The sequence below is a fragment of the Salmo salar genome, chromosome ssa07, assembly GCF_905237065.1.
Source record: "Salmo salar chromosome ssa07, Ssal_v3.1, whole genome shotgun sequence".
Lineage (NCBI taxonomy): Eukaryota > Metazoa > Chordata > Actinopteri > Salmoniformes > Salmonidae > Salmo > Salmo salar.
The window spans coordinates 35322965-35335002 of record NC_059448.1 but is presented as its reverse complement, the minus strand read 5'-3'; the positions used below and the strand labels follow the sequence as shown (position 1 = coordinate 35335002).

Below are 12038 nucleotides of genomic sequence, written 5' to 3'. Positions count from 1 at the left end.
ATGGATGTTGCCCCTAAGCACTGATGCAGGGTCAGTTATTTATCATTCCCTTAAAAGGTTAATAGGATTAGGCTTGGGGGTTATAAGGTAATCTGAAACTATAGTCTGTGGTTAATGGTCATTTCTCAGCCAGGTCATTCAAGATTGATATCAAAATTGGACGTCTATCCATGTCCTGAGGACGTCAGAAAATGCCTTCAAAACAGGCTACTAGGGGCAACAGTGTTACCATTACCATCAAGTAGGCTTCGGTTTTGCTAGGGCATTGTGAATGGGTGTAATCCCATGACTCTGGATCAGAAGGTTGTGTGTTCAATACCAGTTATGCACACAGTTTTTTAAGTTTTAGTTTCCACCCTATCCCAAACCTTAACCCTTACCTTAAACCATTTGGAATGAGTGCCTAAATATTATGTTTTAACCCTATCCCAAACCTTATCCCTTACCTTAACCATTTGGAATGTGTGCCAAAGCTTAATTAACTTCAAAGTTTGATGTTTGGAGAAATGGAATGATACAGAGCAGCAGAAGCAACAAAACACTTTGAAAATTGTCCTTTGGAGCAACTTCGAAATGTGATGTTTGGAGAACGTGGATGAACATCAAATTGTTGTTGCCCTTTCTACCCTTGTCCTATAAATAACAAATCTGAAGTATTTTAGTGACCGGCAATGACAGGGTTCACAATATTTAATGTAAGCCACTTTCCCCCAGCCCTCCACCCCCCTGGCACACACATACACCCCGCCCCCTTGGCAGACACCTTGTGGACAGGTCTCCGTTAATTGCTGTCCCACTGATTGATAGATTACAGCCTGAGAATGGAAGAGGCTGGGAGGAGAGAGCTTTTTCTCTCTCCCCCCCTCTCTCTTTCCCTCACTCTCTCTCTCTGCAAAGGCAGCATCAAACATGGATGCCCTTGTTGTTAACACCTCCTCCACCCCCCACCCACACCATTAATTAGCGGTGAAATAGCTGCAGGAGCCAAGTTATTGACACTGCAAACTGTTTGTTTGGATGAAGTTCAATCCCCATGTACAGTATATCAGTGGTGTCACTTGTTTATAGTCTCTATAGATGGATAGGCTGCAGAATATGAGAATTGCCACTGACCCATCAAGGGTTTTGGAAATGGGATGGACACTGTTTTGCAGGAGATATTGCATGTGATTGGCCCATATGCCCATATTCTTGTATTGAAAAATACTTTAACTTGAAAGAATCTGTGCAAATCTGTCTTTGAAATATAATGTATATAGGCAACTAAAGGCACACGCTGGGTGCTAAGCTATATTTGAAATAGAAAAACAACGAAAAAATGCATTGACATTCCATTGGACATGCCCTAAGGTATTACAACTGTAGTTCTCCAGATGCAGAATAGGGACACTGTAATTAGCGAGTTTACAACGAGCAATGCAGTGTTTTTAATCTGCCAACCATCCCCGTTCTTCCTCAATCCCCTCCACGCGCACGCCTCTTCTCCTCTCCTCACACTGCCTCTGTGAAATCGCCCGAAGAAACATATTTATGGGGGAGTTGTTGTGACGTCACTCACCGGGAGCGCACAGAGCAGGGAGAGAGAAAGTCGCGCCTGTAGACTTTATATGCGGATGCCTGACGAAGAAAAGCGGCAAGCCCGAAGAACCGGCACTGAGATCAGGGATGGTGATACCGATATATACTGTGTCATCATCATCACTAACGGACAAATGTATCGAAATCCAGAAGTAGATAAAGAAACTAAACCGGATACGGTCTATTGCGCGTTTGTTTTTAGTTTTTTTTTTTCATTAAAGGTCGGGAGGTATCGCTTCCAAATCGAAAGAGATGCGAGCATCTTTCATTATCTACATGGAGAACAACTAAGACGAGAGGTATCCACAGATGATGAGCTATCCCTGTGCGTAAAATGGCAAGCGTGCTATCTGGCTGAAACTGAACGGATATATACCCTACTGCATAGCGACATAGTCGTGCTGCCTGCCTCTGTGTCTATTCCTGCGCGGGAGTTGTGTGGAACATGTACTGGAGGAGAGTGGTGATCAGCGCACCGAATTACTGTATCCGCGCACAGCAGTCAGAGAGAGGGGGCGAATAGAAAGCTGCTGGTGAGCCTGCGGTGACCGAGTCACGGACGCGGGCTGAAGTGGTAGTGGGAATGCCAGCACTTCAAACGATGGGGGTTTAACAGCCCCGCTTCATACTGAGGCACCAAACACTTAAATTTTGACCCAGCACTGAGTCCTTTTCCACGGCCATGATCATATATGTTTCCCCTTCAGCTGACGGATTGACTAGTATTTTTATTCGCCCCAGCTATTTCTAAAGGGGGATTTATTTTGTGCATTCCACACGTGTTGTAGACTGTTTTCTCTTATTGTTGGGGGGTGAGAAGCATTGCGCTGGATGGGAGCAGAATGGAAGGCTGTGTGTGTCTCTGAAGACTGCTGGCCTCTCTCCTCGGGTGTTAATAAGCCGTCGCCACTCGCCAGCCAGGATGCAGCTTCTTAGAGTTGCGTGGGCTTTAGCGGGAGCGGCAATCTGTTGTTTTGTTATTCTTCTTATCCACTCACGCTTGCTCAAAGAAGGTAATTGTTTATGTAAATGATTCCAGACCATTATATAATGGCGTTGTCATATTACATAGCTTTGTTTTCATGTCGCCTGTCTATAACTGTAGCCCACTCACTGTCTTTCATATATCAAGTCGCATAGCCCTAGATGACATCAGATAAGAGCCTCGTGCAGAATGCGTCTTTGGCTCTCATACTTAATCAACTTTTCCATGTCGTAAACCTGCTGGATTTGACCCCAAGCCAAAACATACAATTCGATTCGATAATATGAATATATATGTACTCGATGAATGTGAACAATTCCATGGTCTGATTGTCACCAGCAATACTTTCCTACTGGTTAATGGTAACAAGTTATAGACCTATCCAATTGATCCAATTATATTTATTATATATTTTTTGTAATTTACCAACTAAAAATAACAGAAGATAAATACATTGATACTGTATATAACGTTAATATATGGGTGATACTATCCCGTTTCAATAGATAGTGTGATTTATAGTTGAGTTCTTCAATAGATGGCACTATAGTCTAGCTTTAGGGTAAGGCTGAGGTCAAACCCTTATTATTTCCTCCTATTAGCCCACCGTTATTCTTGTTGTCATGCTTCATGCCATGACAACTGGATACAATCCAACCCTGCTAAACATTCATTCACCTTATGTTGAAGCGCTAGTTACAAATCTTAGTGTTGCCCTCTGCAGTATTGCTATGTGGTTTATATTTTGGCCTGCGTTAATGTAGTTTATAAATGTATAGGAAGCTGTTTTTTACAGCTTTTAAGACAATTCGTTTGTTTTCCACACATTCTCCAATTGTTTTGATTTCATTTTTATTTTTTTATTTTTTTTAAACCCCAAATAACCCTGGATTTCACATTTGGTAAAGCTTTGAATATACATTCTATGCACAAACTGCCATGCCTTTTCTCTCATGTCTGGCCTAAGGCTAGGGGCAAACAAACGCTGTTTGTGTGTGGGTGTGTGGCAGGCAGCAGGGTCCTTAGGTTACGACTCGGCCAGGCTCCTCTCCTCACTGTCAGTAGAAAGGCAGTTCAACCGGTGGCAAATGGTCTCTCTCTCTATGGCATCTCTGTGCCACATGGTGGAAAGATATATTAATGCATGCCAAGTGAGAAAGACTTGTACTGTTAGTCTTGTGCAGACAGGGCTAAAGGGGCTGTCAGAGCTCTGAGCTCTGACTACAGCACAAATAATCCACATCCACCCAACTGAATTCATGTGGTGTGTGATAGGCCAGGGCATGGTATTCTTCCGGAATGGGAATGCACAAATGCAATATATCTTACGCTTCCTGGTCAAGTTTGTGATCGTGACCAAGGCTATATTTGTCCATGTTCAATAGCATTTTGTGAATATCATTATATTCCTTTCCACAACACAAAAAATAGCAAATTGGTTAGCTAACATGTCTTTTATGTCTAGAAAACATGTATTTTATGTCTTGTAGCCTTCGGTTATTTTGTTCATGTTGTTAGCTTTAATATATCAGAGGTTTGGAATTGGAAGCATATTGTGGGCGGTATTTTTTTATTGAAATATATGCAAGGAAGCAGGAAGAGGCATACAAAGGAAGCTGGGACCATGTTCCCTTTGTGCTGTTAGAATTGCCAAGGTCAAAACGCACGGTAGGTTACAGAATAAAAAACACACAGCTGATATAATGAATTCAAAAGAACTGCATTAACTGCTTATTCTATTGGGGCCAGAATAATATGATTTTTCTCATACAGTTGCTAGTAGCTACAATCCTTTGAAATGTTCTCAGTCAAAATGACATATTTCCACATCTCTTTGCATTGGATGTTAACGAACCAAAACATGAACATGTATTTTTTCCAAATGAAATAAATAAGTGCTATTTTTAGCTTCCCCAGCATGACAGATACCTAACATATACAGGCAGGCAGGACTCTATATACAGTGCATTCGGAAAGTATTCAGACCCCTTCCCATTTTCCACGTTTTGTTACGTTACAGCCTTATTCTAAAATTGATTAAATACATGTTTTCCTCATCAATCTACACACAATACCCCATAATGACAAAGCGAAAACAGTTTTTTAGAAATGTCCATTAAAATAACATCAAATTCATCAGAAATACAGTGGCGACATTGTTAATGTTGTAAATGACTATTGTAGCTGGAAACGACAGATTTTTTATTGAATATTTATATAGGCGTACAGAGGCCCATTATCAGCAACCATCACTCCTGTGTTCCAATGGCATGTTGTGTTAGCTAATCCAGGTTTATCATTTTAAAAGGCTAATTGATCATTAGAAAACCCTTTTGCATTCATGTTAACACAGCTGAAAACAGTTGTACTGATTAAAGAAGCAATACAACTGTCCTTCTTCAGACAAGTTTAGTATCTGGAGCATCAACATTTGTGGGTTCAATTACAGGCTCAAAATGGCCATAATCAAATAATGTCTAGTTTTAGAAACAGACGCTTCACAAGTCCTCAACTGGCAGCTTCATTGCATAATAACCGCAAAACACCAGTCTCAACGTCAACAGTGAAGAGGCGACTCTGGGATGCTGGCCTTCTAGGCAGAGTTCTCTGTCCAGTGTCTGTGTTCTTTTGCCCATCTTAATCTTTTATTGTTATAGGCCAGTCTTAGAAATGGCTTTTTCTTTGCAACTCTGCCTAGGCCAGCATCCCGGAGTCGCCTCTTCACTATTGACATTGAGACTGGTGTTTTGCAGGTTCTATTTAATGAAATTGAGTTGAGGACTTGTCTGTTTGTCAAACACGACACTAATGTACTTGTCCTCTTGCTCAGTTGTGCACCGAGGCCTCCCACTCCTCTTTCTATTCTGCTTAGAGCCTGTTCGCGCTGTTCTGTGAAGGGAGTAGTACACAGCGTTGTACGAGATCTTCCATTTCTTGGCAATTTTTTGCATGGAATAGCCTGCATTTCTCAGAACAAGAATAGACTGATGAGTTTCAGAAGAAAGTCTTAATTTCTGGCCATTTTGAGCCTGTAATCGAACCCACAAATGCTGATGCTCCAGATACTCAACTAGTCTAATGAAGGCCAGTTTTATTGCTTCTTTAATTAGGACAACAGTTTTCAGCTGTGCTAACATAATTGCTAAAGGGTTTTCTAATGATCAATTAGCCTTTTGAAATGCTAAACTTGGATTAGCTAACATAACGTGCCATTGGAACTCAGGAGTGATGGTTGCTGATAATGGGCCTCTGTATGCCTATGTAGATATTCCATTAACAGCTACAATAGTCATTTACAACATTAACAATGTTCACACTGTATTTCTGATCAATTTGATGTTATTTTAATGGACCAAAAAAAATTGCTTTTCTTTCAAAAACAAGGATATATCTAAGTTAACCCAAACTTCTGAATGGTAGTGTATGTATAATATCAAACTTACATAAGTATTCAGACCCTTTGCTTTGAGACTAGAAATTGATCTCAGGTGCATCCTGTTTCCATTGATCATCCTTGAGATATTTCTACAACTTGATTGGAGTCCACCTGTTGTTATTCAATTGATTGGACATGATTTGGAAATGCACACAACCGGTCCATATTTGAAGGTGCATGTCGGGGTAAAAACCAAGCCATGAGGTCGAAGGAATTGCCCATAGAGCTCCGAGACAGGATTGTGCGAAGGCACAGATCTGGGGAAGGGTACCAAAACATTTCTGCAGCATTGAAGGTCCCCAAGAAGACAGTGGCCTCCATCATTCTTAAATGTGAGAAGTTTGGAACCACCAAGACTCTTCCTAGAGCTGGCCACCCGGCCAAACTGAGCAATCGGGGGAGAAGGGCCTTGGTCAGTGTTACGTTCGCTGTCTTCAAACTCCCTATTGTAAATAAGCCAAGGCGCAGCGTGCATGGAATTCTACATCCTTTAATGAAGTGAAACCAAAAAACAATACAGAAGGGAAACGAAACGTGACGTTCTGGGCTGCTCACAGGCAGCTACACAAAAACAAGATCCCACAATCACAGGTGGGAAAAGGGCTGCCTAAGTATGATCCCCAATCAGAGACAACGATAGACAGCTGCCTCTGATTGGGGTCCATACCCGGCCAAACAAAGAAATAAGAAAACTAGATTGCCCACCCAAATCACACCCTGACCTGACTAAATAGAGAAATAGAAAGGCTCTCTATGGTCAGGGCGTGACAGTCAGTGAGGTGACCAAGAACACACTAGTCACTCTGAGCTCCAGGGTTCCTCTGTGGTAGAGATGGGAGAAACTTCCAGAAGGACAAATATCTCTGCAACACTCCACCAATCAGGCCATTCCTCAGTAAAATGCACATGACAGCCCGCTTGGAGTTTGCCAAAAGGCAATCTAAAGGACTCTCAGACCATGAGAAACAAGATTCTCTGGTCTGATGAAACCAAGATTGAACTCTTTGGCCTGAATGGCAAACATCACGTCTGGAGGAAACCTGGTACCATCCCTAAGGTGAAGCATGGTGGTGGCAGCATCATGCTGTGCGGATGTTTTTCAGCGGCAGGGACTGGGAGAATAGCCAGGATCGAGGGAAAGATGAACAGGGCAAAGTACAGAGATATCAGTGATGAAAACCTGCTCCAGAGTGCTCAGGACCTCAGACTGGGGTGAAGGTTCACCTTCCAACATGACAACGACCCTAAGCACACAGCCAAGAAAACACAGGAGTGGCTTCAAGACAAGTCTCTGAATGTCCTTGAGTGGCCCAGCCAGAGCACTGACTTGAACTCAATCGAACATTCAGAGAGACCTGAAAATAGCTGTGCAGCGAAGCTCCCCATCCAACCTGACAGATCTTGAGAGGATCTGCAGAGAAGGATGGGAGAAATTCCCCAAATACAGGTGTGCCAAGCTTGTAGCGTTATACCCAAGAAGACTCAATGTTGTAATTGCTGCCAAAGGTGCCTCAACAATGTACTGAGGAAAGGGTCTGAATACTTATGTAAATGTGATTTTTCAGTTTTTTTAATTTTATACATTTGCTAAAATAAAAAATAAAAACTGTTTTTGCTTTGTCATTTTGGTGTATTGTGTGTAGATTTATGAGGGGAAAAACAATTTAATCCATTTAGAACATGGCTGTAACGTAACAAAATGTGGAATAATTAAAGGGTTCTAAAAACTTTCCGAATGCACTGTAGCCAGAGGACATGAGGAATCATATATTTCATTATATACAGTTGAAGTCGGAAATTTACATACACTTAGGTTGGAGTCATTAAAACTCGTTTTTCAACCACTCCACAAATTTCTTGTTAACAAACTATAGTTTTGGCAAGTCGGTTCGGATATCTACTTTGTACATGACAATAGTAATTTTTCCAACAATTGTTTACAGACAGATTATTTTACTTATAACTCACTGTATCACAATTCCAGTTGGTCAGAAGTTTACATACACTAAGTTGACTGTGCCTTTAAACAGCTGTCATGGCTTTAGAAGCACAGTTCCCGCTCAGCCCAGTCAAAACTGTTCGCTGCTCTGGCACCCCAATGGTGGAACAAGCTCCCTCACGACGCCAGGACAGCGGAGTCAATCACCACCTTCCAGAGACACCTGAAACCCCACCTCTTTAAGGAATACCTGGGATAAGATTAAGTAATCCTTCTAACCCCCCCCCCTACCATCCCTCCCCAAAAATATATAGATGTACTATTGTAAAGTGGTTGTTCCACTGGAAATCATAAGGTGAATGCACCAATTTGTAAGTCGCTCTGGAGCCTTGCACTGGGCGCACACCGAGCAGGAGGAAACATAAGCCCTCATGTCCTTGGCCAAGGTGGACCACCAGTACTTCCCACTAAGGCAACGCACCGTCCGACCGATGCCAGGGTGACCAGAGGAGGGTGACGTGTGGGCCCAATAGATCAACCGGTCGCGGACAGCAGTCGGAACGTACAGGCGCTCAGCTGGACACTGAGGGAGAGTGGGCTCCCGGTCCCCCACATCATAGTTTCGCTCCGCCGGGCTGAGCTTCTTCGAAAAGAAGGCACTGGGGCGGAGCTTTGGTGGTGTGCCTGAGCGCTGAGAGAGCATGGCTCCTATCCCAGCCTCGGACGCGTCCACCTCCACTATGAACGCCAAAGAGGGATCCGGATGAGCCAGCATGGGAGCCGAGGTAAAGAGAGCCTTCAGGTGATCAAAAGCCCTGTCCGCCTCAGCCGACCACTGCAGCCGCACCGGTCCCCCCTTCAGCAGTGAGGTAATGGGAGCTGCTACCTGACCAAAACCCCGGATAAAGCTCCGGTAGTAGTTGGCAAACCCTAGAAACCGCTGCACTTCCTTTACCATGGTGGGAGTCGGCCAATTACACACGGCTGAAATGTGGTCACTCTCCATCTCCACCCCTGAAGTGGAAATGCGGTACCTTAGGAAGGAGACGGACTGTTGGAAGAACAGACATTTTTCAGCCTTGACGTACAGGTCATGCTCCAACAGTCGACCAAGCACCCCGCGCACCAGGAACACATGCTCGGCGCGTGTAGCGGAGTATATCAGAATGTCGTCGATATACACCACTACAACCTGCCCGTGCATGTCCCGGAAAATCTCGTCAACAAAGGCCTGGAAGACTGATGGAGCATTCATCAACCCGTACGGCATGACGAGGTACTCATAGTGCCCTGAGGTGGTACTAAATGCCGTCTTCCACTCGTCCCCCTCCTGGATACGCACCAGGTTGTAAGCACTCCTGAGATACAATTTTGTGAAGAAGCGGGCCCCGTGCATTGACTCGATCGCACTGGCGATGAGAGGCAGCGGGTAGCTATACCTCACTGTGATCTGATTGAACCCTCAATAGTCAATACACGGGCGCAGACCCCCATCCTTCTTCTTCACAAAAAATAAACTTGAGGAGGCAGGTGAAGTGGAGGGCTGAATGTATCCCTGCCCCAGGGATTCGGAGACATATGTTTCCATAGCCGCCGTCTCCTCCTGTGACAGAGGATACACGTGACTCCTGGGAAGTGCTGCGTCTACCAGGAGATTTATCGCACAATCCCCCGTTGATGAGGTGGTAATTTAGTCGCCCTTTTCTTACAGAAGGTGAGAGCCAAATCGACATATTCTGAGGGGATGCGCATGGTGGAGACCTGGTCTGGACTTTCCACCATAGTCGCACCGATGGAAACCCCCACACACCTCCCTGAGCACTCTCGTGACCACCCCTTGAGAGCCCTCTGTTGCCACGAAATAGTGGGGTTATGACAGGCCAACCAGGGTGGCCCAGCACCACGGGAAACACAGGAGAATCAATAAGGAAGAGACTGATTCTCTCCTTGTGACCCTCCTGCGTAACCATGTCAAGTGGAGCGGTGGCCTCCCTAATCAGCCCTGACCCTAATGGTCGACTATCTAGGACGTGCACAGGGAAGGGCATATCCACAGGGACAAGGGGAATCCCTAAACTATGAGCAAATGAACGGTCAATAAAATTCCCAGCTGCGCCTGAATCTACTAGTGCCTTATGCTGGGAATGTGGGGAAAACTCAGGAAATGAAATAAACACATACATGTGAGCAACAGGGGGCTCTGGGTGAGGCTGGTGCCGAGTCACCTGGGGTGACACGATAGTGCCCTGCCTGCTGCCTCGACTCCCAAAGGAACCCCCCAAGAACCGACCAGCAGTGTGCCCTCTGCGGCCACAGATGGTGCAGGGAATGGCCCCTCCTCCGGTCGCCCTAAGTGCAGCACTGACTCCAGCCTTGTCAGGAGGAATGGGCCAAAATTCACCCAACTTATTTTGGGAAGCTTGTGGAAGGCTACCCGAAATGTTAGATCCAAGTTAAACAATTTAAAGGCAATGCTACCAAATACTAATTGAGTGTATGTAAACTTCAGACCCACTGGGAATGTGATGAAAGAAATAGAAGTTGAATAAATCATTCTCTCTACTGTTATTCTGACATTTCACATTCTTAAAAGAAAGTGGTGATCCTAACTGACCTAAGACAGGGAATTTTTACTAGGATTAAATCTAAGGAATTGTGAAAAACTGAGTTTAAATGTATTTGGCTAAAGTGTATGTAAACTTCTGACTTCAACTGTATATAGGCAGCACCCTGACATTTTAATGTAAATACAAGGAAACAAATGTCACCACTTCTGCAAGTTTTCAGATAGCAGCAGGGTGTCAGGAAAGGATATCACAGGTAGGCATGCATCATTGCGTTGCTGGAATTCTGAACAGGCAGGAGAGAGGTTGCAAGTTGCATAATATGACACTGCATCTACATTTTTATTCACCCTTTTTTACCAGGTAAGTTGACCGAGAACACATTCTCATTTACAGCAACAACCTGGGGAATGGTTACAGGGGAGAGGAGGGGGGATGAATGCAAGCCAATTGGAAGCTGGGGATGATTAGGTGGACATGATGGTATGAGGGCCAGATTGGGAATTTAACCAGGACACCAGGGTTAACACCCTTACTCTTACGACAAGTGCCATGGTATCTTTAGTGACCACAGAGAGTCAGGGCACCCGTTTAACGTCCCATCCGAAAGACAGCACCCTACACAGGGCAATGTCCCCAATCACTGCCCTGGGGCATTGGGATATTGTTTTAGACCAGAGGAAAGAGTGCCTCCTACTGGCCCTCCGACACCAATTCCAGCAGCATCTGGTTCGACTAGAACTTCCACCATCGAGGGACCGACCAGGACCTGCTTAGCTTCAGAGGCAAGCTAGCAGTGGGATGCAGGGTGGTATGCTGCTGGCCTCATGAGTTGAGGGATGAGGATGTGAAGGTGGAGGATTTAGAATGCCACATTATATAATCCTATGCAATGGCTCACCTATGACTATGACAATGACTAAATAATCCTTCATTTCACCCATGAAGTCCCTGACTCTGACACTGTTTATATGGAGCATTTTGGACTGATTTTACATGTCTGTCATTTAACTCGTTTGACTGACAAGTTCACTTAAGATCTGATTCAGATTGTAAATCAATAAATACAGTTTACCAAGACATTTGTTACGACCACCAATAAGACTCAGAAATGAAAAGGAAGCCTAGTGACAGTGGAAAGGGGAACCTCTCCATTGGAAGTTCAATAATAAGAAACCTTGCCCTCCCCTATATTCCCGTCCTCCCTACTGTCCCTTCTCTCTGTGCCAGACCAGTCTTCATCCATTGATTTAATTGATGTCTCACAGTTTGGCATGTGGTGGTATGGTATGGTGTGTCAGAGAGAACAATGACATAGGGATTGTGGGGATAGGGATGTGGTGGGAAGGGGGGCAAGAACAGTTTGACATAATATTTGACAAACAATTTGTAGCATTATAGTGTCTAAGTGAAAGGAGTGTGAACCTCTGGTGTGTTTGTTTGTCTTTGTGATACCCAGATTGCATAATTAAGGTGAAAGTGCTGGTAAACATTATAGTGTAATTACCGTGGCATAGTAGTGTGACTTACATGTAC

The 12038-nt window shown here is 44.2% G+C and overlaps 1 protein-coding gene across 1 annotated transcript in view; it reads left to right on the top strand.

Annotated features, from left to right (window-relative positions):
- Positions 1-1615: 1615 nt before the first annotated feature.
- LOC106609108 (chemokine-like protein TAFA-5) overlaps positions 1616-12038 on the top strand; it is a 157073-nt gene continuing 146650 nt past the window's right edge. The window contains exon 1 of the mRNA XM_045721889.1: positions 1616-2591. Within this exon, the coding sequence (XP_045577845.1) occupies positions 2501-2591 (91 nt within the window). The 5' untranslated portion in view covers positions 1616-2500. The remainder of the gene's footprint in view (positions 2592-12038) is intronic.